Source organism: Callorhinus ursinus, unplaced genomic scaffold, assembly GCF_003265705.2.
Source record: "Callorhinus ursinus isolate GAN/ISIS: 27379988/994484 unplaced genomic scaffold, GSC_fseal_2.0 scaffold26, whole genome shotgun sequence".
In the NCBI taxonomy this organism is placed as follows: Eukaryota; Metazoa; Chordata; class Mammalia; order Carnivora; family Otariidae; genus Callorhinus; species Callorhinus ursinus.
Window position 1 is genome coordinate 201,440 of NW_027397088.1, and position 24,808 is coordinate 226,247.

Consider the following 24,808-nt stretch of genomic DNA (forward strand, 5'->3'; position numbering starts at 1 on the left):
GCTCAGCTGAGCTGTTGGAAGAAGAAGAAAAAGGAAGTGATGGGGTTAGAAGAGTTGGCCATGTCCCTGGGTCCAGAGCCCACATCTTCACCCCGACACCCCTTTTCAGAGGATGGTGTTCCTGCAGGCCCAGAAACAGCACCAGTGCAGCATCCATGGTGCCTTTCCAGATCCATCTCCCTGGCTCTTTAAAGGCTCTCAGGCTGATTACAAGTCTCAGGAGAGCCAGGTGTGTCCAGGCCTCCATCAACCCCAGGATCTCCATCCCCAGGGAGAGGTCACCAAGATGTCCCCGGGGGATTAACCTATCCCAGCCTGATCCCAGGAAACAGTGGGTGAGGGGGAGAGTGAGTGAGAGAGGCTGAGGACTTCCCTACCTGGCGCTCAGGCTCTTCCCAGACTTGGGACCAATCTCCCACGCCCAAGTCAATCTCCAGCCCAGACTTTCCTCAAAGGAAGGGTGTCCTCTCCCAGAGTGCTCTTGCTCCTAGAAGTACAACCATTGGGGGTGAGTATACACGGGTCCCTTGAGGAAGCAGAATTTGGGAGCTGGATGGAGGTGGAGAATGTCAAGGCCTGGGGCCTGCATCTGACCTTTGGGAGACCTCAGGGCAGGGTAAACACCTGAGCCATCTCTCACCTAGCTGGCTGTGGCCCACAAAGCTTTCCATTCCTTTGGCAGAGAAGGGGCAAGGGGAGAAGAGGAGCATCAGGGAAGACATGAATCATGTTCCAGGACAGTGCAATGCAGAAGTTCAGAACCTAGCTCTGAAGACAAACGGCACTGAATCCACTACTCCCAACCTACGCAATCTCAGGCAAGTCATGTGACTTAAGTCTTCATTTCTTCACCCCTAAAATGGGGTGATCTAGTACTTACTTCAAAGGGGTCATTACAAGAATTAAAGGAAATAATGGTTCGAATGTTCCTAGCAAACAGCAGTGTCAGCCATGACTATATAGAAAGAGTTGGGGGCACCAGCTGGGAAAGACATAAGGGTGCCCCCACTCTCCTCTTAAGAAGACTGCCCCAAAGCATCTGTCTGTGCTCCTGCTTTCTACCCCCAGCTCATACCTCCTCTGCCTGCTGATCTTTCTGCCCATATATTCTTTCCATTCTTGTTTGCCTGCTCTCTTGTGCAAGTCTGCGAGTCCTTGAATGCCTCACTTTATTTATTTTTATGGTGTAAGCAGTGTCTCCCTCCATCTCTCCACTTTCTTGTTTTTGCTTTTGGCTTCTCTCCTTGAGTCTGCCCAGTGGTCTCACTGCTTCCATCCCTTTGCTTGGGCCACTGGTTTTCATGGGAGGAGGGTGATAGTACACAGTCATGCAAGTAGGAAGACGAAGGGCATGTGTTTTTGTGTGTTCTGGGGGGTTTATGTGACTAGTGTGTCAATCTGTTGAGCTTGTCCCTGTGTCTGGCATAATGAGGGATGGGTTCTAATCTCTCTGCTACTGACCTGCTTGCTGTGTGACCTTAGTGAGTCATATGGCCTCTCGGGGCTTTGGTTTCCTAATTTGTAATGAAAGAGGGTAAACTAGATGGGCTCCAAACTCTCTCTCCATATCTGTCCTTGTTTTCGTCATTCGGAGTGCCTGTGTATACAGCTGTTGATTGGGAGGATGAGTGTGCATAAGGCAAGGGTTGGGAGGATATTTGATGAAAGTCTCCACCTGAATAGATAGGATGTTTTAGAACAAGTAAAACACAACATTCAAAGATGAAAGTTCCCCCTTACACAGATTTCTCACCTAGAAAACCACTGTGCCTGGGGGAGCAGGACACCTGGGTTTGGGAAGAAACTTGGTGTAATCTACCCCTCCCTTTTGGGCCCACATTCCTGAACCCTTTGGTGGTGTGAAAGATGGAAAGTAATTGCAGTTAATAATTAATCCCTGAAGAGCAAGGAGAGGCCCGGGTTTGGGTGGGGCCCGGACACCTACAGGAGGGACACCTCCTTAACCTCCCTCTCTGTAGGACTGGGCACCCACCCCCTCAAGTCTCCAGATATAGGGGAGGGGGGCACAGGATTGAGGAAAGGGAACCACCTTCTATTTTCCCCAACAGCCCAGTGAATGGCCCTCTCCTGGGTCCTCAAAGCCTTATTGGGAAAACTGGAAAATCCAGTTACCCAGCTTCCCTCTCCCCTTTCCCCCCAAACGCCTGGGCTTAAGGATTGAGTGGAGTACAGAAAGGCAGGTCTGGTAAGGAGAGCCAGCCAGAGCTTCAGACATCTCTTCTGTCCATCAGCGAAGCAAGAAGCAAGGGGGCCACAATGGGGGCCAGGATGCCCTTCTTCCTCTTCCTGACTCTCCTGGGCAGCTCCCAGGGAACAGGTGAGGGCCGGAGGGCTTGATGCCTGGGTGCTCATGGCAGGGAGAGGCCAAAGAGGGGAGTGAGAGGGACAGAGCACCCAGTCCCAAGCTCTCAGCCTGGGGCTGAACCCCTGCATGGGTAGGGTCTGGAAGGGCATTGTCAGGGAAGAGGAGCGGGGGAGGGGAGCAGGGGATGGGGTACTCATGTCTCTGAGGGAATACGGCCCTAAGCTCTGTTTTTGGGTCCCTAGGGCCAGGATTGACTTTGCAGCTGAAGCTGAAGGGCTCCTTTCTAACAAATTTCTCCTATGAGTCCAGCTTCCTGGAATTGCTCGAGAAGGTAGTTCTTTGGGAGGGGAAAAACAAGGCTGTGTGACCTCGAAGTGTGTTTCTGACTCGGTGTGGGCCTCCCTGCTGGGGCCTGGCCATCTCCAAGGGATGAGTGAGAACCATCTTACACCATTCCCCTCTAACCCTTTCTGTCCCCCAGCTCTGCCTCCTCCTTCACCTCCCGTCAGGGACCAACGTCACCCTCCATCATGCAGGATCCCCACGCCATGTCACCTGCGAAGTCTGAGAATGGTCAAACTCTGTGTCCCCCCCTTGGCCCAGGCATTTGGCCACCGAGGTACAAGAGGGATGCCCTAACCCTGATGAGTAAATGTGCTGAATTCAGTGACTTGCCTTTGTGGGTTCATGAGCAAAGGGCCAGCAGGAAAACACAACTGGACACCAAAGTCTCTGACTCTCCCCTTTATTAAGCAGAGGGGTTCCGGGACAGACACCCTCTACCTCAACACCAGTGTGAAAGGCCTAGAAAGAATCTGGGGAATTAACTGGGGACACACGCACCACACCCACATACGCATGTGCGTGAACATACACTTCAAGCTGAGATCTTCGTATAACACCCAGGAATAAAGCAAACCAGCCTGTACTGAATTCTTACTTTGTTCCAGGCTCGATGCTTTCCCATTTTGATGCTTGCAGTGATCTTGAATGTAGCATAAGAGGTGTCATTATCCAATTTTACAGATGAAGACTGAGGCTTACCGAGGGTGAGTCACTCACTTGCGGGCCATTTGCAGCAGACAGGTCCAACACCAGACAAATGCCTCGGCTTGAGCAGGATTTTCATTTCATCTCTCTTTGCTTCAGCCTTGGGGCTGGGAGCTCAGGAGCCCAGAGAGGAATGTGGACAGAACAGGCCCCACACAGGTCAGTTAGGGTAGGAGGTGGGCGTGGGGGGAGGCAGCCCACGTGGGAGATGAGAGGTTCCACCTGTAAAGGGATGGCCAGCCCGGTGTGAGTGGTGGGGAGGAGCGGGGGAGCAGAGCTGTACTGGCTGGCTATGAGGACATTCAGTCCCACAGGACTTGAGTCCTAGGTAAATTTCTTATCTTCTTCACCTGCAACATGGGGATGATTGCTGGTACCTGCCGCTTGGACCCCCGTGAGGATTACATGGACCAGCTACCAAGGGCACATGTCAGATAAGTGGGAATGGGCAGTAGGGGTGGTTAAGGAGGAACCCCGGTCCCAACATGTAAGTCCTAGGCCCCTCAGGGGTCCAGGGTCCTCCTCCGGATATTCGTGAGGCAGGCACTCATCTGAATCCTCACCCAAGATTATCTTGACTTCTTACCACCTCTCTCAAAATGCAAGCATGCAGCCCAAACTTGACCATTTGGGTGTATTAATGTGATCGTTTCCTATTCTCCACAGCCCTCGCCCCTGCCTATCATACTTCCCACCTACACACCATGTGAAATTAGATGCTGACTCCTTTGGAGGGAGGTGAAGGCATGGCTCTGTAGAGACTATCCCTGAAGATGAGGGGAGAATAGAAAATGGCGGAGTGAAAAGAAAAACCTGTGAAACAAAATTCCTCTAGTTTTTTACAATTGTCCTAGGACCAGCAGGCTAGAAGTAGCTGGGAGCCGCAAAGGGTCCCAGTGTTTCATGACTTGATCCTAGCCTGCACCAGTGGGCCAGTGACATTCGTTGTGTGACATCATTCATTGATGAATCTAAGGGTCCAGAATAGGGCCCAGCACACAGTAGTAAGTACTCAAGAAGTACTTGAACGGGGGTGGGGAGCTGGGACAGATCTTAGACCCCGAATTGGAAGGAGTGCATCAGAATGGCAGGAAATAAGATTCAGTGGGGTGTGGGCCTCCCATTTCTGCAGAGCCCTGCCCTGCCCTACCTCTGCCCAGCAGAAGAAACTTCCACCTTGCCTAAGCCACCATTTTATTTGAAGCTTGCTTATAGTGGCCAAAATGAACTGCACCTGTTTACTGGGTTGAATCCTAGTTGATACTTGGGACAAGTTGCTTTTATTCTCGGAGCACATTTCTTGATTTCCAAAATGGAGCAAACATCCACCATGAGGTTCTCAATGGCATCACAGAAGCCCCAGACCCTGAAAGACCCACCATAAACAGTAGCCACTCAGAGCTGCTGGACAGAATATAACTTGGGCATGTAAGAGGCAGGCCCCTGAATTCCACGGGGAGGACACAAGACGTTCAGGGTGGGTGTCTGCATCAGTGGGGACGTACATGTGTCAGAGGCTGGGCAACATGTCCCTGGCAACTGGTGTCAGGGGCACGGAATGGGAGCAGCACTCCAGCCCCAGTGCACTCTGCAGCCCCGTAGGCCCACAGGAAGTACCTGCTCCTCTCCAGCAACCCCCAAGGTAAGGCCAAGGAACAGGGGAGCTTCCATTTGGTGAGGGGGAAGGGCCCACAGAAGCCAAGGCACTGGCAATAATTCTAAGAAGTAGGTGGAACCCGAGTCACTGTGCCCAGACCCTCCTAGGAAGCTCCTCTCTCTTCCAACAAGGCGGGCACCACCAGCACGCACACTCCACTGCAGTCCAGAGCCCAAGGCCAAGAGGCAGCCCCCCTCCTTTCCTAGACCAAAGTCTCAGGGAACCACTGAGAGGCAAGAAAGTCCACCACTAGGGGAAAGAGAGATAAAAGGACCACAGGCAGTAATGTTTGAGATTTTAAAGGTTTATCTCATTCCTAAACTTCCAGGTGGGACTGCATAGGAGGGAGGCTGGGCAGGAACGTAAGTATCTTGAGGACACCCAGTGACACCGACCAAGCCAGTCTGTTTCCTCATTTATGAAATGAGGGAGGTGAGCCACATGGTCTCAGAGGCCCCATCATGCCCCGACAGTTGCCAGATCTGTTTGTCCTCGAAGGCAGGTCTGGGGGAGGACAAAACCGCCAGGGATAGTGAGCTGGTGCTCAGAGCTCCCCGGCGCTGGGACATGCATCCATCAGCTGCCGGAGGTGAGAGGCCGCCTTGTCCAGCTTCGACAATTCCAACTGGAGGGAAGAAAGCTAGACGAGAAGAGAAGGAGGCGAGGATCCCGATAGAAGGCCCATGCCCTCCAGCCCACGTTCCTGCAGGGAGTCAGGCCTCCAGCCTCACCCTCTGCTGCCTCTTAGTCTCTGCCTCTCCCTCTGATGGGGTCCAGGCCATGAGGCCATCAAGCTGCTTTTGCAACTTGTGTCTTCGGGCAGCCAGCAGAGACAGATGGGTCTGGGGGTCCACCAGGCCCTGCGGAAGAACAGGGAGGACTCAGCCTTCTCTACACCCCCTGCAGCTCTGCTTCATGGGCAGCCTGTCCAATGCCTCTCTCTGCCCCGTTCTCAGGAGCCCGCCTCACTTTTACAGAACCGGCACCTTGCCATCCTCCCAACATCCTTTCGATCCCTCCCTCCCCCTCCAATCGCCTCTGGGCACCTGCAGCTCCATGTACATCTGGGCGGTGTCACTGAGCGGGGCCTGGGCCCAGCCGGAGGGCGCCGCTACACCTGGGGGTAAGAGGCCCACGGCCCCACAGTGGCCCAGGGTGCCCAGGGGCTCCAGGAAGGCCTCGAAGATGCCCTGCTCTCCAGGCTCTGAGCTCTGCAGCAGCACTGAGGAGGAAAGGGAAACTGTTCAGGGTCAAAGCATGAGATCCTGCTTCTGCTCCCATCCTGCACCTCCTAACTCTGGACTCTGCCCTCCAGGCTCACCCCGCTCCTCCACCAGCCCCTCCTTTCTGCAGGGACTCAGGAACCCAGGGCCCATCTCACCTCGGGGCCGGGCCTTGGTGAGCTGGTATGTGGCTCGGAGAGCCCTCAGTGCCTGCACAGCCTCCTGGACCCGGGAGAAGCGCTGCTCCAGCTCCGGCTGATGCCAGTGCCCCTGGAGAGGAAGACCCAGAGCTGACAAGCAGGCTCCCGGGGGCCTCGGCATCAGCTCTCCTGGCTCCGTCCCACACCCGCCACCCCAACCTGCTTAGGGCAACAGAATCTGGCCTCTGCACCACACACAAAATTCACCACCTCAAGCAAAACCTGGGGCACCATCTAAGCAGGTCTCGGCTGACATCTGTGATTGATGTCTGTTAACTGCTCTGATCAAAGATGGCAAACAATCAAAAGTACTCACAAGACCAAGTAAGCAGAAAAAAATTTAAATAGTTAAACTTTAAAATGATTTTGGGGGTGAGTTTATAGCACTTATCCTTCTGAAGTTATTAAAGCTTAAAACTGCAGGTATTTGGGAGCCCTCCTATTACTAACATCTAATCCTCACCACAACCATGACACAAACTATTACTACCCCTGGTTAAAGATGGGGAACTGAGGCACGGTCACATAGCAATGTAGTCCTGCTCTTGCCCACAGGGCTAAGACTGCCCCCAACACAGCCCTGCAAGAACAACTCATCCTCCTAAGGACCCTACACTAAAGTACAAACCAAGACTCTCCGTGACCCCACAGCACCAAACCCTTTGAGAAGACTGCTCCCCAGCCCTTCACCAGTGGTCCCATCCCCAGACGTCAGGGGCACGTGACTCACCAGGCTGCGGGCAGTGGGGTAGGGAGCAACAGAGATGCTAGGGGCAGAGTTGCCGCCAGGCCTGGGCGGCAGCCTCTGCCACAGCTCCTCAGCCAGGAAGGGCATCAGTGGGGCGAGGAGGCGGAGCCCGGCGTCAGCACAGGAGAACAGGACCTGAGGGGGGTCTGGGGGACGGGGCGAGTGCGACAGCACTGGCTTCACAGCCTCCTAGGGAAGAAGCCATGGGGTCAGGGGACAGGCCAGGCCACGCCATGTCCCTTTCCCACACATTCACTGCCCTGCCTGTGGAAAATGCTGTGGGTAAACGAGGCAGGAGCACACAGCATCCTGGGCACCACCGGCTGTCCCAGAACACACTCTGGAGCACATGGAAAGTGGAAAACTACGGCAGGGGTTCTCAGGGGTGGGGAGGTGGGTAAAACTGTCAGTGTGGTTTGCATAGTTTAGAAAGCAAAGCACTGAGTTTTTTCGCCTATCACAAAGAGACAAAGGGGCGCCTGGGTGGCTCAGTCGTTAAGCATCTGCCTTCGGCTCAGGTCATGGTCCCGGGGTCCTGGGATCGAGCCCCGCGTCGGGCTCCCTGCTCAGCAGAGAGTCAGCTTGTCCTTCTCCCTCTGCCCCTCCCCTTGCTCATGCGCTCTCTCTCGCTCGCTCTCTCAAATAAATAAATCTTTTTAAAAAATGATTCTGTAAATGATATTTAACATTTTAAAAAAAGAGAGACCGAGTTCTCTGCTAGGGAGTCAGATCTCAAGGGGAGCAGGAAGCAGGTATGCGGGGGCAGAAGGAAACGCCACGGCCCCAGTCTGACTCACCAAGTAGACATCGCAGAGGCTGTGTAGCCAGAAGTGGTGCAGGGCATGCGTGATGAGTGAAAGCTCTCGAGCCAGGAAGCCGCGCTCACACTCCCGGGCAGTATGGGCAAGACGGCTCAGGACCCAGGCATCCATGGGGGACGAGGGGGCCAGCTGCGGGCAGAAGGGGGCTTCAGGAGGGGGTGACTGACTCCCCATCTCCTTTCCCTCCAAATGCCATCTTCAGCCCTCAGAGACCTGATGATTCTGCCCCTCAAGCCTCTCTTCTTATTCTCTTACCTCCTCTGCAGGCTGGGGTATGAATCTCTCCCCTAAGGCATTGAGGATAAAGCGCAGGGCATTCCAGATTTTGTTGCAGAAATGCCGGGAACTCAGGACCTCAGAGACCGACAGGTGCAAATCGCCCCCTGGGAGGGAGAGGGATGGGGAGGGAGGGGAGAGTGTGCACGTGGGAGGCAGCAGCACGGGGAGTCCTTGACCCTGGCCCACCCACCCCCCGTCTGCCGGGGGGGCCTACAGCCCCCCAGCCCCTCTCTTGCCCAGACTTACCCAAGGCCCCGTGGGAGCACAGGGCGAATCGCAGGGCATCTGTCCCACACTCAGGGATCCCACGAGGGAAGTCCTTTCTCTGCAACCAGAGGGAGAAGAGGGGTGGCAGATGCCTGTGCGGCTGCAGGGCCAGAAGCCTGGGCTGTGCAGGAAACTGGCGGCTGCGAGCTTGAGGCTGAGAGGGGCAGACGCTGGTGACTCACCTGCGCCGCGGCCGCGGTCACCAGCTCTGTGGCGTCCAAGTTCCCATCCCTCAGCTTTGCCTGCAGCACCTGGGATGGGTAAGTACTTCAGTGGCCTTGGTCTGGGACCCTGACCCTACAAGGGTCCCAGCCACTCTCCCTCCCAGCCGGCTCCTCTCCTCAGGCTCCCTTCTTCTCTCCCACAAACGCCATCCCTCGCCAGACTCTTCATCCTGACCTGAAGCTCTACCCCACTGATGATGTCTCGTGGGTCCAACACATTCCCCAGGGACTTGCTCATCTTCCGGCCCTGCCTGTCCCGAACCATGGAATGAAGAAGCACCTGAGGGCACGGAGGGAGTCAGCGGAGGGAGCAGGGGAGCCTTTCCCTGGGGGTACCCAGGGCATCTCTGGCCTCCATGTATCAGGGGTTAGGGTAGGAAGTGAATCAGGCAAAAGGAACTGGGCCCACAAACAACAGCACGTTAGGGGTTAGAAGAGAGGACAAGATTTAGGGAAAACCGGGGAGTCGAAGAGAGGGGCTGGGCACTGAAGGGCCATTACCTTGCTGAAGGGGAGCTGCCCTGTGAGCTGGGTCCCCAACATGACCATGCGGCCCACCCAGAACAAAAGAAGGTCACTGCCCGTTTCCAAAAGTGACAGGGGGTAGAAACGAGCAAGGTCTGGGGTCTAGGAGGAAAAAGAGAAGGAATGAGAAGCCAAGCCCTGTGCCTGCACCTCTCCTCGAGGCTCTCGGGAGGGGGGGGCAGGTGTCTACTTCATCATATCCCCACCTTCAGTCTCTTCCTCTCAACCCCCCTCACCTCTTGGGGCCAGCCCAGGGCAGCAAAGGGGAAAAGAGCCGAAGAGAACCATGTGTCCAGGACATCAGGATCTGACAAACAGAGCAGGGAATGGGGACAGATGGAACCTCAAGCCCACAGCTGTGCATCTTTCCAGCCCAACAACCCCCCCCCCCCCGCCGAGACCACTGTCAGGCCCTCCGCCCCATCCTCAACTTTCCTGACCCCACCTCTTCTACCTCAGGATCTGCTCCCCAAACGGCCCAGCCGCCCTCCCCTGGCCTCCCCTGCCCTCCACAACCCAGACACTCACCCCTCTGCAAGGTCAGCTCTGCTCCTGGTTTCCCTGTCAGTTCTGCAGCTATTCTTCTGGCCTCAGCCTCTGTCCGCCCGACCACCCAACAGTCCTCCTTATCACCCTACAGAAAAAGTAAGGGCTGGAGGAGAGTGAGGAAGAGTCACACCTGCCAGGTGTGAAACATCACTGCATCTCACGTCCTCGAATGTGATCTGGGAACAGCCAGCTCCCCCTGGCGGTGAGAGGAAGAAGGGCCAGCTCAGGAGCACTGACCCCGTGGTGGCTTACATGACTAAGGCATGAAGCCCAGGAAAGGCAGGGAGCTGAGACCGGCACTGGACATCCTCTGACTCCTGCGCTATGGCTACTTGTCTTTCCACCACGTCCAGCCCTCCCATCCTCTCCCTCCTACCAACCTTCGTGTGCTCCTCTACCACCAGGTAGGCGGGAATCCGATGGCCCCACCACAGCTGCCGGGAGACACACCAGTCCCTGCAGAGAAGACGTCGGGGATTTCTCAGCACAAGCAGTGCCTCGGCCCACCCCACCTCCCCAGAGCTCCCATCACCCTTACCCGATGTGGGAAAACCAGTGCTGCCAGTTCTTCTGGTGGAAGGATGGACTGAGCTCCAGAGCCCCTGACTCCACAGCCTGGAGCAAAAGGCCCTCAGACAGTGCCTCCCTTCCTACACCCGTACCTGCACCCTCCCGAGACGGGACAAGCGGCCTGAGGTGGTGCCGTTACACAGAAAGGACCTCCCAAGGCTCCCGAGGAGATTCTGGGTTTGAGAGGGAGATGAGCCAGCCCTGTCTAGGCCACCCTGCCTCCATCCCCACAGCTCTCCTCTCAAATGCCGGGGGCCAGAGGTCCGTGGGGCAGGAGGGTCTCAGCCTCCCTGTTTCTTCATTCCAAGCTGCAGGGAGTTCTCGCTGCCCAAGGCGCTGGCCCTTCCTCGCCCTGCAGCCTCACCTGGGCAGCTCGGGCCCCCAGCTCCTGACAGCGGACAAACCACTGGCTCTTCAGCAGGTATTCAACCACGTCCCCAGAACGGCTGAGAAAGAGAGGGGGTGAGTTTGCTGCTCCTTGAGTTCTGTGCTTTTCCCCCCAAGGGACATGGGACCCTACTACCTGCCAGGACCTCAGAACAGAGAACACAGCAGAAAACAAAACTGACACAGAGCTTCCATTCCCTTGCAAGGGGTACAGAGCCTACCCTCTTGTACTCTTGAGCTTTGTCCACGCCCTTCCCGGGGAAGTCCTACGTAAAAGGGTTAAAGTGGGGTTACCTGCAAATAGGAAGCACCATGGGGTGGTTCTGGAGGCCCCGAAACAGGCCCCGCTCTGTCAGCGCAGACATAATCTTTTCCCGGGCCACAAATCGGTGAAGACCCTGGGGAGAAAATGGCAACAGTAAAGGGTAAAGGTCGCTAAAAAACAAGAAAGCGAGAGAGGGGAGGAGGTGAGGAAAGGCAGAGGGTGCCCCCTAAGGATAGGGTGACACTGAGGCCGGTACACCTGTAGCCAGTCCCCACAGAGGGAGGTCATGGTCCCATCCTCTGCGATGACACTCAGGGGGCTCAAGCCGTGCCGGGCCCCCAGCTCAGCATCTGCAGGGCTATGCGCTGGAGTCACCTTCACTGCCCCTGGGAGAGCAGACCCACCGTGAGCACGGACCCTCAGCCTTCGCCAGTGGTTTTGTCATCGCCCACGCCCCCATCCCTCCCCTCTCTTCTTGGTCTATGCCTCGTTTTCATCTTGCTCTCCACTGAGACTACCCTCGAAGAGGCTTTCCCTCCCCTCCTTTCTTCCTCTTCCTGGTGCTTCCCCACTCCTCCAGAATCCCCGGCCTGCTCTCCTTCCCGTGACCTCCACCCACCTGTGCCCACATGTGGCTGAACAGCAGAGTCTGTGATGAGGGGGAGAAGCTGCCCGGTCAAGGGGTGACGAAGCTGTCGCCCATGCAGATGCTGAAAGGAAAAGAGCGAGATCAAGGACAGGCACACGTGTGGAGTGCAAGGGCCTGGGCTGAGCGTGAGAACCCTGGGAAGAAGAGGCTCAACACCAGAAAGTAAAGAGCTAGAGCAGTGGTCAGCAAACTTTTTCTTAGGGGCCGGAGTGTAGTTTAGCCTTTGCAGGCCAAGAGGCAAATTCAGCCTCTGCACAATTACTCTGCTCTGACGCTGCAGCAGTTAGGTAATGACACCCAGTTGCAGATTATACCTAAATGTGCAAGTGTGGATCATACAGAAACAGGCAACGGGATGGGTTTGGCCCACGGGCCATAATTTGTCAACCACTGAGCTAGAGAAAAGGTAGAACAACAAGAAAAGAAAGGCATATAGTCAGAGACACTGGAGAGCGGAGATGAGAGAAGTCTTAGGAAGAGGAAATGGAAGGAAAGAAGGCGCTCCCATCAAAAAGGACAGGAAGAGAAAGCTACGGGGGCAGGAGAGCACGGTGTGTTTTACCGCGTGTCGGGAGTCGTCAGGATGAACCGCCACAGCCACGTCTCCAGGCAATGTCTCTGGCCTTGTGGTTCCCACCACAACCTCTGCGTCTGAAGACAAAAGTCAAGCACTCGATGCTGGTCATCTACCTGGCCCCTCACTCCCGTAACTGAAGCCAGGAGAACCAGAGAAGGGAGGAGGCGAGAAGCCGTCAAGGTTGAGCAGGCCCCCAGGAGCAACTAGAGAAAATTAGGAGCCTGGGGTTTCCATGTAAGCTGATGACCAGTAGCCTGGGAGGCTGTCTGGTGCTAAGGAATTTCTCGAAAACTTGCATGGGAGAAACAGATAGATCATTAACAAAAACAACTAGAATCCTTACTTGGTGCCCAGAGAACACTGAGAGTTCTCGGGGCCCTCATCACAAATGCTGCACACTCTCTGGGGCAAGCACGAGCCCCTCCTTGAGAAACTTCCTCCGTGTATTCCGGCTAATCTTTCTTCGCTTTCTCTGAATTCTTCCAGACACTTACTGTTCAAATCATACTTCAGAATTGATCTTTTGTCTCTTTCGGGGTAGCAGCCTCCTGCAGAATGATGCTAAGCTCCTGAAGGGCAGCTACCATGTGCACTTTTCTCACGTGACACAGAATACCCAGAATAAATGCCCACGAGAACACAAACACTACCAAGGTTCCTTATGCTTCCCACCAGGCCATGTGGGAAACGGGTTGGTGGGTTCCGTCCCATCAACCCAACACATGCTCAAGAAGGCAGAGATAAGCAGGCAACCTGAGGATTACCCTCACCAGGCTCTCCATCCACAGGGAAGGCCACAGAAACGAGGAGGCCAAAAGACACAGGGGTGGGGCAGCCAGGCAGTCGAAGCTCCGTGCGGCCAGGCAGGGGCCGGTTCTCCACCTGGATGAATCCAAGCAGCAGGGTTGGAGAGCAGCCCTTCTGCAGGCTTCCCACCTCCACTCACCCACCTGCCTTGGGCCCCCTGCAGCTCATCTAAAGACACTCAGAGGATTCAAGAGCCACCGCCGCCCCCCAATTCAGTCACAGTTAAGAGAAATATTCACCGAGCACTTATACTGTGTGGGGTATCATGCTGAACACCTTCCGTAAATTCTCATTTAATTCTCACAACGCCCCCTTGACACAGGCATTTCCATCACCCCCAATTTACAGACTGGGAAAACTGAGGCTTACAGAGGCTAACGGCCTGCCAGAAGTCACACGGCTGGTAGGCGGCAGGACCCAGTGACTCCTGGCAGTCTGGCTCCAGAGTCTGAGCTTTCGCCCACCTAGGAGTTCTCAAAGACCCGCTCCTCCTCCTCTGCCTCACCTCAATATCCGAGATGGCTGATCTTAAAGTGCAGGACCAGTTGACAAGCTGCTGGCTCCGGTACAACAACCCTGCCTCGTAGAGTCGCACAAAAGCTTCAGTCACAGCCACCGAGGAGCCCTAGGGAATGACCTCAGCATCCATATCTAACAGCCCCTTCTCAGCCCATCACGGCACTCAGGGACCCAGGCGATCCCCCCCACCTGCTACCCCCAACACACACAACATCCTGCCTGGCCACACCTGTCTCTAGACACCGCCCCAACACCCACAGGGAGCAAGGCCTGGAGCACTCACAGCATCCATAGTGAAGCACTCTCGGTCCCAGTCTAGGGAGGCCCCCAGAGCTTGGAGCTGCTCACTGATCTCTCCACCTTTCCTGTGCCCAGAGAGATTTTTGTCAGCAAGCTTGTCCTAAGCACCAGCTATGTATCAGGCCCAGTGATACCCCCAGCAATGCCAGCTACTGGAGTATGGCATTGACCTAGCCTCTAGAAGCCAATGGAGACAGACACACAAACTCAGTAGGGACCTTCTATGGCATCAAAATAAGTATAAAGTTCTCGGCTGCCTGGCTGGCTCAGGCGGTGAAGCACGCACTGTGGATCTGGAGGTCGTGAGCTCAAGCCCCACATTGGGTGTAGAGTTTACTTAAACAAACAAAAAAACAAAGTTCTATGGTAACAGAGGAGGGGGCAGCTAATTTGGGAAAAACCAAAAGAAGCTTTACAGAGAAAATGGCACATGGTAACAGACCTGTAAGAATGAGAGTAATTTCAAGCAAATGGAAGGTAGAAATAGGTAAGTAGAAAAGATAGTGAAATGTAGGTCAGAAAACATGGGATAAGTGAAGAAAAAACATACATACGTGCCCATTCCCACAAACGTGTGCATTTTAAAGTATATATATAATACACACGTGCACGCACACACCACACACAGAGCTTGGAGACCCCGCTGAAAGCTAAAGGAATCCAGAGCTCCCCTCGCTGAGGGAAGTTAGGGCTGGATGGGAAGAGCCCGTCAAGTTAGGGAGATCGGCCAGAAGCAGGGCGAAGCCTGCCACCTCGGCCCCTCCACCCTGACCCATCATACTCACTCCTCCTTCCACTTCCACACCTCCCTAAGGAATTCTTCCCGGCTCAGCTCATGTCTCCTCACTCCTCGCTCCTTCCACAGTTGCTTCTCCACCACAGCCTACAGTAAGATTGGGAGGCAAGTGAACAGAGAATCAGGTCACTTTGGGAGAACAACTCTCCTTCACCCAAGAAAAGGGCAAAGTGGCAAAATGCATACCTGTGTGGCAATTCCTGCGTGATCTGAGCCAGGGACCCACAGCACCTGATCCCCACACATCCGGTGCCTGCAAAACAAACACCCTCACACAAACCCCTGAGCTTACGTGTTTACTCTCACTCCTTCCAGCCTATCACACTTTCTCCTTCCCCTCCAAGAAGGCAAGCATCCCCATTCCTCTCTCACCAGCGCACCAGGGCATCCTGTATGGCCACCGTCAGTGCATGCCCGATATGTAGGGAGCCGGTGACATTGGGAGGTGGGATACACATGGAAAAGGTCTCCCCTGTAGCCTGGGGCAGCTTGGTCTAGAAAGTTGAAAAGTCAAAGGGCAAAAGATGATTGGATGTTACCTGGGGGAATAGCACCCTCTGGTGTCACCAAGGCGGAAAGAACTGCAGGAAAAATAGTCCGGCAAATAACAGGAAAGGGAAAACCCTGCCAAGAAAACCCTTTGGACACCAGGGGCAGAAGACAAGCTCTCCCGTTTTATTGGGCGGGCCAGCTGTAAGCTCCAGATTCTGAGGCTCCTTTCTGCCCACCAAGCTCAAACGCCATTCTGTCCTGGAGACCATTTAGTACCCGCTCCGTTCCAGGTACTAACCTGATACTCTGGTTTGAAGAAGCCCTCTCGCACCCACCAAGAGTACCAGGCAGCCTCAACATACCGAGGGCTGTATGCAGGAGGTAGGAGCCCGGAGACATCTGCAGCAGCAGAGGAGAGCTCCACTAAGTCCTGAACTTTGTTCCCAGGCTGCATTTTAGCAGCCCAAATGGGCAACAAAAATGTGAGTGAAAAGGCCTTCAAGTTCCCCAATTACCTTTCTTTTCACCAGGTTGCGTGGGGATTTCATACAACACCACCTCCTTGGGAGTCCAGGCCTTACTGGATTCTGCAGCTGACTGGAGAGAATGACCAAAAAGCGGGGGTGGGGGGTACAATTTCCAAGATACCCCAGGAATCTGGAATCCAACCAGTCTCTCCTCCAGCCCCCTCCAAAGTTTTCTCAAAAGAACCAAGGACAAGCTGTCTGACCCCTAACCTTGCTCTTTCGGACTATCCCAGCCTCCAGCGCCGCCTGCTTCTCTCGCTGGCGCTTCTGTTTGGCTTCATGGTTCCTCCGGGAGATGGAGGATCCATAGGGCTTTGAGTGGGTAGAGAGAGGATGGAACCTGGGGAGGCCCTGTGAGGGCCTCAGCCCCCAGAATGGTGATCGAAAAGAGGCCAAAGGCAAATGAGGCATCAGGAGTGCTTGGAAAGGGCCAAGATCTGTTCCAGATAAAGCACATTAGGAGATGTGGGTGCGTGGGTCACACCCTCTTCCTTATTCCCTGCCTTCTACTAGGACTGGTCTGTTTTCTGTCTACTCCCTCCCGCACGACGCTTTCTAGTGAGGACTAGAGTGCACGGTGTGGGGAGTCGCCCTCAACCTGTGCCTCCGCGTCGGGGGATGACCGCTGACACCCAGGCGGGGAAAGGACTCAGGGATTCTGGGAGAAGGTCGACATCAGGGCGCCAGAGAGCCGGCAAGGAGTCCTGCCCAAACACCGACCGCGCTGCCCCCCGGCCCTGCTCCGCCCGTCGCACCGCGTGGGTCCCGGCAGCGCGGCACCTCCCACACCCCCTCCCCCCTGCGGAGGCAGCTCCGGCGCGCGCTCACCAGGCCAGCCCGCCGCTATCCCAGGGCGCCCCGCGGCCGCAGCAACAGCAGACGCCGAGGGAACCAGCGAATCCAACCCCAGAACGCGACCCGCGAGCCGCGCGGGACAGGGAGGCGGGGTCCCGCTCAGGGCATGCGCGGTAGCCGGCTCGGCCCCATTCACCGCCCTCCGGTCCAATGGCTGCCAGCGCTGCGACAAGCGGGTCCTTGGAGGAGAGAGGAAGCCTCGCGGGGAGGCGCCCGGGGCTGCGTGGCTCATTTCCACAACTTTATTAAACAATTAAGAGTCCGACGCATAAATAAAAAACACCTGAGTTCTGAGGCCGCGCCCGCCTCCACGCGGCCACCCTGCCCCACCCCGCCCGGTCCGGTCCGAGCCCGCACTCTTCAGGAGCTGTGCTTCTGCCGCTTCCAGAAGCGCTTGACGTCGCTGTGCCCGGCCGGGGTCACTACCATCAGCCGCTTGGCCGAGTTCTCGAACACCAGCACGCCCAGCTCCCGAGCGTGGGCCAGCAGCAGCTCAAAGTCCACTTGCGACAGGAACTGGTTATACAGGACACCTGGAGTCCGCAGGGCAGGGGCAGCCGGGAGACAAGGCAAAAAATGTGAGGCCGGGCAGCCTCAGGGCAGTGGTCTGGGCTTGCCAGCCACCACTATTTTTAAAAACAAATTCTTGAGGCTTGCCTGTTCCAGTAACAGTAGTGTGATCCAGCCATGTTCAGTAAGGCAATATAACACAGTAAGAAAACCCACTAATGCTCACCAAACCAGAGAAATTACTGTGAATTATCGCTCCCAATTTCCCACTTCTAGCTAAATCCACATTGCATTGATTTGAGACAATTTACTACTACACACTCACCCCCAAAATAGTGTCTTGCCAGCTTTTCTCTCCCAACCCATGCAATAAAAAAATAAAACGCATGAATAGTTTTTTCAGTTCATAAAGACTAAATTGTCCTTCCCCTGGCCCATGACCAAGAATCAACCATTAGAAGCCACTCACCCTCAGTGAACCGTAGTCTGTCCCTTTCTAGCTCCCACAACCGAATCTGGTCTGTGATGGTGGGTGGCAGCACAGGTGTCTGTAGGGGCAAGCAATGGCTGTGAAGATGCAGGAATACTGCCCCAGACAACCCCAGCCGTCTACTCATTCCCCATATTTGGCTGTCCCTTTCTCTTTTCCATCACTTCATCGCCAGGTGCCAGGGGCTGTATGCCTCCAGCAGCTTGGTACCTGTTTGAGCATCACTGGGTGGGCCCTTGTCCTTAGGAAGTGGATGATCTAGGAAAACAGACAAGAATGGGATCAGGGGCTCAGGTTAAGAGGGCAGGAAAGGTACCTAAGCTGTTACTTAATGTCACTGGAATATCAGCTTACTGTTAAAAATCCATAGCCACGTGCCTGTCATTAACCCATTCCTGTTCAGCTGTCATCCCAAGTTGCGGTTCCCACTGGTCATGTCTGCTATTTCTTCTCTAGCACATTTGCCCTTTCTATAGTCTTGTTTTGTTTTTCTTTTTTAAAATAGCAGCAACACTTACTGCATGACAGGCTCTGAGCCAAAGGCTTTACTGCTATTCTCTCACTGAATCCTCCCCTAGCCCTATGAGGGGAGAAATGTTATTATTTCCATTTTTCAGATGAGGAAAGCAAGGCTCAGAAAAGTCAAGCAACCAGGCAGCTAGGAAGGGGTTAGTGGTGGAGACACAGCTAGAAGGGGTTGGTGGTGGAGACGCAAATCTATACATACCCCCGCCACCCCCCTGTGTTTTTTCCCCACGCTTAGAGCCTTGACTTCTCTTCATGTGCATGGTCTACACTCAAACACAAACAACTCACCACCATCCACTGAAACAGGGCCGACATTAGCCTTCTGTAAGATAAGCACCCCGTACCCCATAGCCCAAGTGGGGATACCTGCTGGGCTGTGATGCCACTGGCGATGGCCTGCTGCACGCTCTCCCGGGTCACCTGTGCCACCACCATGTTGGGGAATCGATAGAGCATCTCTGAGAACAGGGCAATGAGGGCGATCTGCAGCTCCGACTCTGGCCCAGGGACAGGAAGAGAAGATGAGAAGACTATCCCCACGCCCAGACTCCCTCAAGACCTTCAGGTGTGATGAGGAATGTCAGAGAACTCTGTAAACATGAACATAAACTGGCACTCCCTCCTGGTTCCTTCCCTCTCCCCACTCCCATCCCCTCTCTGCTGTTTGGGGCCCTCTGTCTGGCCTCACCAGTGTAGGCATACAGTCGGTAATTAGTTTCCACGACAATGAAGCCTGGCTGATGGGCAGTACCCCCAGCTCCAGAAACACCTGATGAGAGATTGATGGCCAGGCGTGTGGGGTAGTAACGCCGAGATTTCCTCTGGAAAATACAGAAGGGAAAGGCAGAGGGCTGGCTCTCTCTCAGGTGTCACTAACCATCCTCCTGCCTGAGACACCAAACCCCTCTGAGGGCAAGGGCCCCAACTCCCAACTTATCAACTCCAAGGGACCCAAGTACTCGGTCCTGGTGACTCCCTTCTGCTACTGCCTCCCAAGACCCCACTCTTTTTTGAGTATAGTTGACACATAATGTAACATTAGTTTCAGGTGCACAGCACAGTGATTCAACAACTCTACACTTATGCTATACTCACTACCAATGAAGGTACCATCTGAGACCCCACTCCTTTTTAAAGGCCAAGGTAAGAGACCACCCTGCCTCTTTCCTAGAAGCCATGTATCTGGGTGTGCATACCTTCCTCTGGAAAACAAGCCCAAACTCACGCAGATGTTGCAGGAAATTCAACAAAGAATCACTCATACCTTCCACAGAATAATCCTGGGAAAGAGAGGTGGCCAGTTGGGTCCAAAATATCCCATTCTCCCCCTCCCAACCTCATACACTCATTCCCTCTTTTCCCATCTATGCTTTGTTCATTCTTATCTTTCATGCTTTTGCCCATAACCTGATTTCCCCTTCTCATCTCTCTACCCACCAGCTTGCCCACCCAAGCCCCCAGCTCCATCCCCCTGCTTACCTTGCCCAGAGTAGAGAAACTGAGCTGGAAGAGGAAGGAGAGAATCTCCACTAGGTCCATGCCCCGACTCTAGGGAGAAATGGGCAGAGACAAAGGGGCAGGGATGGAAGGGAGAAAATGAGGGGATAGAACATCAGGGGACAGTCTGCAAGGGTAATCTCTCAGTGGGTCCTGAGAAGATCAGAGCATGCCGGCAAGCAGCCTCCTGACCTGGGCTGTCTGCAGATACTGCAACATAAAGTACCACAGCTGGGCAGGGGTGTCCAGCAACAGGAACTGGAAGCCGGCCGAAGTAATGCAGGGTGGCTCTCCAGGTTCAGTGCTAGAGACATAGAGAGGGCCAATGGTGGAGGTATGCATAGAGAGGCCAGCATCCCCTCTTGTCCTCTCATATTTTGTCTTGGTTTCTCTCTGGCTGAATTCCACTCAGCTCTCCTTTCTCAGTTAACTGCCTGCAATCCTAACCCACCCCAGACACTCAGTTTAGCAGGGATCTGATGTACCTCTGGTTTCCTCACCTCTTCATGAGCCCAGCCTGGCTGAGGAGTTGAGCCAAGTCCTGGCTGACGGCTGCACTGGGGGAGCCCACCATGAAGTGCAGGACCACCTGAGGAACAGAAGTGGATAGAGAGAATGATGCCTCTAAGGGCCATGAGATGTAGGAGCACAAGCAGAGACAGAGTCCCAAGTCCTCACCTCCCATCGCTCCTCGGCGTACTTGTCAAGTGAGGGAACATCCCGGGCGTGCTTGTCTGGACCCAGTTGACTTGTGTCATCAGACCAGGCTTTGCCCCTATGCGAGGATGGGCCAAGAGTAAGGAACCCTGCCTGTGTTCCCTGCCTGCTTCTCTGTCCTCTTTCCCCCTTCATCTCCATGGGCTATGAGTGGGAGACATTTCTTTCCTACATCATGCAGCTACATCTCGTCCAACTTATTCCTAAAGGAGCTCCCAAAGGTGGAGACCACAAGGTTCCAGAGGGGCCCCTCAGGGGCTCTTCCCCACCCCCATCCCCGCCCCCAGCAGTTTAAATACTAGATCCCCTGGCCTAGCTTAGGAAGATGGAAGTGACATACCCACCCAGAAGGGCAATGCGGAGGTTCTGGCGGAAGATGGGGTTGAGGATGAGGCCCTGGAGACCACCAGGGAGCAGCTGGGTGTGCCAGATACGGAGGCCACTCAGGAGCCCTGTACTTTCCTCTTGAGCTCTGAAACAGAAGCAGAGAAGTAAGGGGGTGTCCGGAGAACAAGAAGAAGGGGGCCCATAAAGGCCTCCATTTCTGCCTTTTCCGAACTGGTTATCCCTTGGAACACCATTTCATACAGCAAAAAGAGTGTCTTCTTAAGGCAAATTTCTTTACAGCAATGCCTACCAGAATCTTGTTGTAGACATCACAATTTTCCAAGAGGGGAAATACACGCAGAGTTTCCCAAACTTATTTTTTAAGTACAAGCTTTGTGGTGTATCCATTAATATTTCCTGGAAGTATTCCAAGGAACACTTGGAATAGCTAGTTGTGGAGAAATCTGCATCTGGCTGAGCATGCAGCAGAGACTCACTTGCTGAATTCCTTTTTCACCCACAGGGCTACAGCGGCTTGTGGCAAAGGCTGCTCCAGAAAGAGCATCCGCATCACCCAGTTCTTAGCCAAAGATGGGAGCTCCCTGGAAGGGGGTACAGGTAAAATGTTAATATCAGAAACTGCCTTATCTGCATCTCTGCCCTCAACAACCTCTCAACATCTCACCCCACCCCCCACACACACACCTTTACCAGTCTTGCTGTTCCCACTAGCTCCATCTGTTTTGGCCTGACACACTTCAGTCTTCAAGTCCCCGAGGGCTAAGCTTCAACTCATGATAACTTATTCCAGTCTGAAGGCCTCATTACATTTCCTCAACATGGTCCCTGCCATGAAGGGGGTCCTTACCTGAAGACAGCCAGACAGGTGGCAGGATGCCCATACAATCGGTCTAATACGCCAGGGCTCAGGCTGCCTAGGAATTCCTGCAGATTCCTGCATTGTAGGTGTACTCGGTTCAGTCCACCCCTTGAGGGGGTGCTCTCCATCATGACCTGAGAGATGCAAAGTTAGAAATTCACCCCCACAGTCCATGCCAGTGTCATCCCTCACCTCATTCCTATTCCAGATCCACTGGCCCCCACAATAACCCATCCTTTCTGTGATTTCCTCTTCTATGTCACTCATCTCCTCTCCTTTCTCCCAGACCTGACCAACCTCCCCTCCTCTCTTGCCTCTTCCCCCCACTTCTAGCTTCAACTCCAGTCTTCTCTCAATTTCCAAATTAGAGAATTCTTAATTGTCCCATATTGGCAAAATCATTTTTTTAATTTCAATGTTTCGTCTCATCTTTACCTAAGCAGTGTCAAGGAAACTTAAGCCCAACCCCCTCTCCCTTCCCCTCTCCTGGTCAGATTAGCCCATGAGCTCCAAATTTGTCAGTCCTTCCCATCTGTTTGTTGGCCCCACAGGTCCTGCCGGGCAGAGCAATGAACTACTTTTCTCCTCCTTGTCGCCCAAATCTAAGTCCACCTCTCCTCTTTGCCCCGCAAGACTTCACCTCATTCACCCTGATCGACATGTCGGATCTCCTCACTTCTCTCCTACTTTCCTCCTACTCCTCGCCTCTCAGCCAACTCTCATACCTCCCTCATCCCCTCTCTCTCGGCGCCCCCCTACCACTCCGTGTCGCTCCCCCTTCGTGCACCTTGAGTCTCAAGTCGTCGCTTAATCGTAGCTAAGGTCTCGCCTTGGCTCCAGGGAACTGGAGAATGGACGATGGAAAATGAGAGAAAAAGATGGGGAGAGGGACAAAGAACTAGACAGGAGAATGGACGAGGGAAAATGAGAGAAAAAGATGGGGAGAGGGACAAAGACCTAGACAGTGGAGGATTCAGAAGAAAAGAAAAGGAGGGGAAGGAGTGGAACAGTAGGGAAGATAAGAATAGGCGCTGCACTCACTCGCCCGCCGCGGGGCATTCTGGGAATTAGAGTCTTGTCTCGGCTCGCCCTGGAATAGGCTGAAGCGCGTCTGACTACAACTCCCAGAAGCACCGCGAGAAAGCCGCCAGGAGGGAGACCGGACTTTATTTGCAAGGGCCGGGGACACCCGAGGCCGCGCCGCTTTGTTCCGCGTCACTTTACGCTCACGCCCCTACCGGCGGGTCTAACCGACCTGGGCGGGAGGCGGGACCCCGGGAGGAGAAGTGACCCGAGGGCTTCCTGGCGGAGGCGCGGACAGGACTCCTAGGTGAGGCGCTTAGTTTAGAGACACACAAACTGAGCTCCTTGAGCTCTTTTCTCCTCTTAAAATTGGAGTAAAGCACTCTCTAGAGCGTTCTTGAGAGGTAGGAGTTAGCACTACTCATTGCGCCTTACTCGGCACGTAAGTACTCGGTCTTAATTGCCACGTCCACCATGCTCCCACCATCCCGTTTTTTTCCGAAGATCCTAATAAATACAATTTTTTTAAGAAACCAGTTGTTGGGTCTGATTTGATTTATGAGGCTACTGCAGGAAAAGGGAAGGGAACGTCTTAAGCCAAAGCCAGAGCTACAAGTATCCCCAAGTTCCTATAAAGTAAGTTTTATCATTCCCGCTTTGCAGACTAGAAGACCAAAGCCCAGTGAGATTAAGAAATTGGCCCCCAATCGTTCATCTAGAAAATCCCGAAGCTGGGATTTGAAGTACATGTGAGGGACCGCGGACCAAAATGGCAAGAACTGTGTAAGACTCTGTTATGCTCACCCGTGCTTGTTTTGTTTTTCCGTTTCTTTAACAGTCGGTGCATAAAATCCTCAAGGATGACACAAAACTGACAAAGCTTACTTACGGCTAACCTTAAGTAAAATACGAGACAAATTGGTCTGGAAAAAATGTTTGACAAAATAGACAATACAAAGAGCTTTTTACAAAGCAGTAAGAAAACAGAATAGAAAGATTGTAGAAAGATGTAACAGGCAATAAACAGAAAAAGAAAAGTTTATAAGCAAATGAAAAAGCTCTCGTCATCGCCAGTAGTTAAGGAAAAGTAAATTAAAGAAACAGTAAAATATCTGATTAGCAAAAAAAGGGGGGGGCAATCGACAACCTCGATGTTGTCACCACATAGGAGCATAAGTACTCATATACTTTTTTTGAAAGTCGACATAGTCACACCTTTTTAAGGGGGCTTTGGCAGTTTGTACCAGTTATTTTAATGTAACTGCCGTTTGACCTACCAACTCCACCTTTAGAGATGTATCATACTGAAGTTCTCCCCCATGGATACAGAGATATACATGCAAATTTATTGAAGTGTGTCTGTTATTGTATTATGAAAACAATGGAAACGGCCTGAATGTCCATCATGGGGCGTTGGTTAGATAAAATGTGGGTCATTGCAACACTTAGGACACTGCATAGTGGCTGAGCTATGTACAATCTATCATGAGGGGGAGAGTGGCGGATTACAAAATGGCATGCCTAGTTCAGTGCCATCTTTGCAAGAAGCTCTTGTGTGTGTGTAAAACTGAAATAGGTCATATGCTTCATTTTGACAGGAGCAAGCAAAGGGAAGCTGGGGAGACCCTGCAGCGTAGAGAAAAATCTTTAAGGCTACCCTGTCCAGAATAGGAGCCACTAGCCACCTGTGGCTATTTATCAGTACTAACACAATTCTTTTTTTTAAAATTTTTTATTGTTATGTTAATCACCATACATTACATCATTAGTTTTTGATGTAGTGTTCCATGATTCATTGTTTGTGCATAACACCCAGTACTCCATGCAGAGTGTGCCCTCTTTAATACCACCCATCACCAGGCTAACCCATCCCCCTACCCTCCTCCCCTCTAGAACCCTCAGTTTGTTTTTCAGAGTCCATCATCTCTCCTGGTTCGTCTCCCCCTCTGACTTACTCCCCTTCATTCTTCCTCTCCTGCTATCTTCTTTTCTTTTTTCTTAAAATATGTTGCGTTATTTGTTTCAGAAGTACAGATCTGTGATTCAACAGTCTTGCACAATTCACAGCGCTCACCGTAGCACATACCCTCCCCAATGTCTATCACCCAGCCACCCCATCCCTCCCACCCCCGACCACTCCAGTAACACTCAGTTTGTTCCTGAGATTCAGAATTCCTCATATCAGTGAGGTCATATGATACATGTCTTTCTCTGATTGACTTA

The 24,808-nt window shown here is 53.5% G+C and overlaps 3 protein-coding genes across 4 annotated transcripts; 1 reads left to right on the top strand and 2 right to left on the bottom strand.

Moving 5' to 3' along the window:
• Positions 1-2,196: 2,196 nt before the first annotated feature.
• Positions 2,197-2,994, top strand: SFTA2 (surfactant associated 2). Its single transcript, XM_025890884.2, has 3 exons — positions 2,197-2,338; positions 2,569-2,657; positions 2,808-2,994. Exons 1-3 carry the CDS (start codon positions 2,278-2,280, stop codon positions 2,892-2,894), a joined length of 237 nt encoding a protein of 78 aa, XP_025746669.1. The 5' UTR covers positions 2,197-2,277; the 3' UTR covers positions 2,895-2,994.
• Positions 2,995-5,316: 2,322 nt separating this feature from the next.
• Positions 5,317-16,845, bottom strand: VARS2 (valyl-tRNA synthetase 2, mitochondrial). The gene is made up of 30 exons (XM_025891087.2): positions 16,587-16,845; positions 15,969-16,195; positions 15,747-15,828; positions 15,530-15,630; positions 15,112-15,233; positions 14,926-14,992; positions 14,729-14,826; positions 13,927-14,008; positions 13,630-13,749; positions 13,088-13,199; positions 12,303-12,391; positions 11,711-11,801; positions 11,350-11,477; positions 11,121-11,224; positions 10,804-10,885; positions 10,408-10,484; positions 10,250-10,325; positions 9,849-9,954; positions 9,557-9,627; positions 9,297-9,422; positions 8,971-9,075; positions 8,754-8,822; positions 8,551-8,629; positions 8,281-8,408; positions 8,002-8,154; positions 7,187-7,393; positions 6,415-6,526; positions 6,080-6,255; positions 5,765-5,893; positions 5,317-5,673 (listed from the first exon to the last, which is right to left on the bottom strand). The coding sequence occupies exons 1-30, from the start codon at positions 16,843-16,845 to the stop codon at positions 5,578-5,580; spliced, it is 3,474 nt and encodes a 1,157-aa protein (XP_025746872.1). The 3' UTR covers positions 5,317-5,577.
• A 128-nt stretch (positions 16,846-16,973) lies between these two features.
• Positions 16,974-22,628, bottom strand: GTF2H4 (general transcription factor IIH subunit 4). 2 transcript variants are annotated; one of them, XM_025891089.2, is made up of 14 exons: positions 22,350-22,628; positions 21,551-21,696; positions 21,180-21,284; positions 20,696-20,827; positions 20,317-20,413; positions 20,139-20,227; positions 19,831-19,942; positions 19,621-19,644; positions 19,338-19,421; positions 18,830-18,962; positions 18,508-18,638; positions 17,824-17,871; positions 17,593-17,671; positions 16,974-17,146 (listed from the first exon to the last, which is right to left on the bottom strand). In XM_025891089.2, exons 2-14 carry the CDS (start codon positions 21,691-21,693, stop codon positions 16,974-16,976), a joined length of 1,350 nt encoding a protein of 449 aa, XP_025746874.1. In that variant the 5' UTR covers positions 21,694-21,696; positions 22,350-22,628. The 2 variants fall into 2 exon arrangements, with proteins under 2 accessions (XP_025746874.1, XP_025746873.1); XM_025891088.2 differs by having other exon boundaries at positions 19,621-19,689.
• Between the last annotated feature and the right edge of the window lie 2,180 nt (positions 22,629-24,808).

Bases quoted from the DNA above. Each gene is read 5' to 3' on its own strand.
- SFTA2 (XM_025890884.2), top strand. From the start codon at position 2,278: ATGGGGGCCAGGATGCCCTTCTTCCTCTTCCTGACTCTCCTGGGCAGC. The intron at 2,339-2,568 runs GTGAGGGCCGGA...TTGGGTCCCTAG, and splicing joins GGGCAGCTCCCAGGGAACAG to GGCCAGGATTGACTTTGCAG. The intron at 2,658-2,807 runs GTAGTTCTTTGG...TCTGTCCCCCAG, and splicing joins TCCTGGAATTGCTCGAGAAG to CTCTGCCTCCTCCTTCACCT.
- VARS2 (XM_025891087.2), bottom strand. From the start codon at position 16,845: ATGAGCCACGCAGCCCCGGGCGCCTCCCCGCGAGGCTTCCTCTCTCCT. The intron at 13,200-13,629 runs GTGAGGCAGAGG...GGATTCATCCAG, and splicing joins CAGCCATCTCGGATATTGAG to GTGGAGAACCGGCCCCTGCC. The intron at 9,955-10,249 runs GTTGGTAGGAGG...CTTTTTCTGTAG, and splicing joins TGGTAGAGGAGCACACGAAG to GGTGATAAGGAGGACTGTTG.
- GTF2H4 (XM_025891088.2), bottom strand. From the start codon at position 21,693: ATGATGGAGAGCACCCCCTCAAGGGGTGGACTGAACCGAGTACACCTA. The intron at 19,690-19,830 runs GTCAGGAGGCTG...ATTTCTCCCTAG, and splicing joins AGTATCTGCAGACAGCCCAG to AGTCGGGGCATGGACCTAGT. The intron at 19,422-19,620 runs GTAAGCAGGGGG...TCTCTTTCCCAG, and splicing joins GTTTCTCTACTCTGGGCAAG to GATTATTCTGTGGAAGGTAT.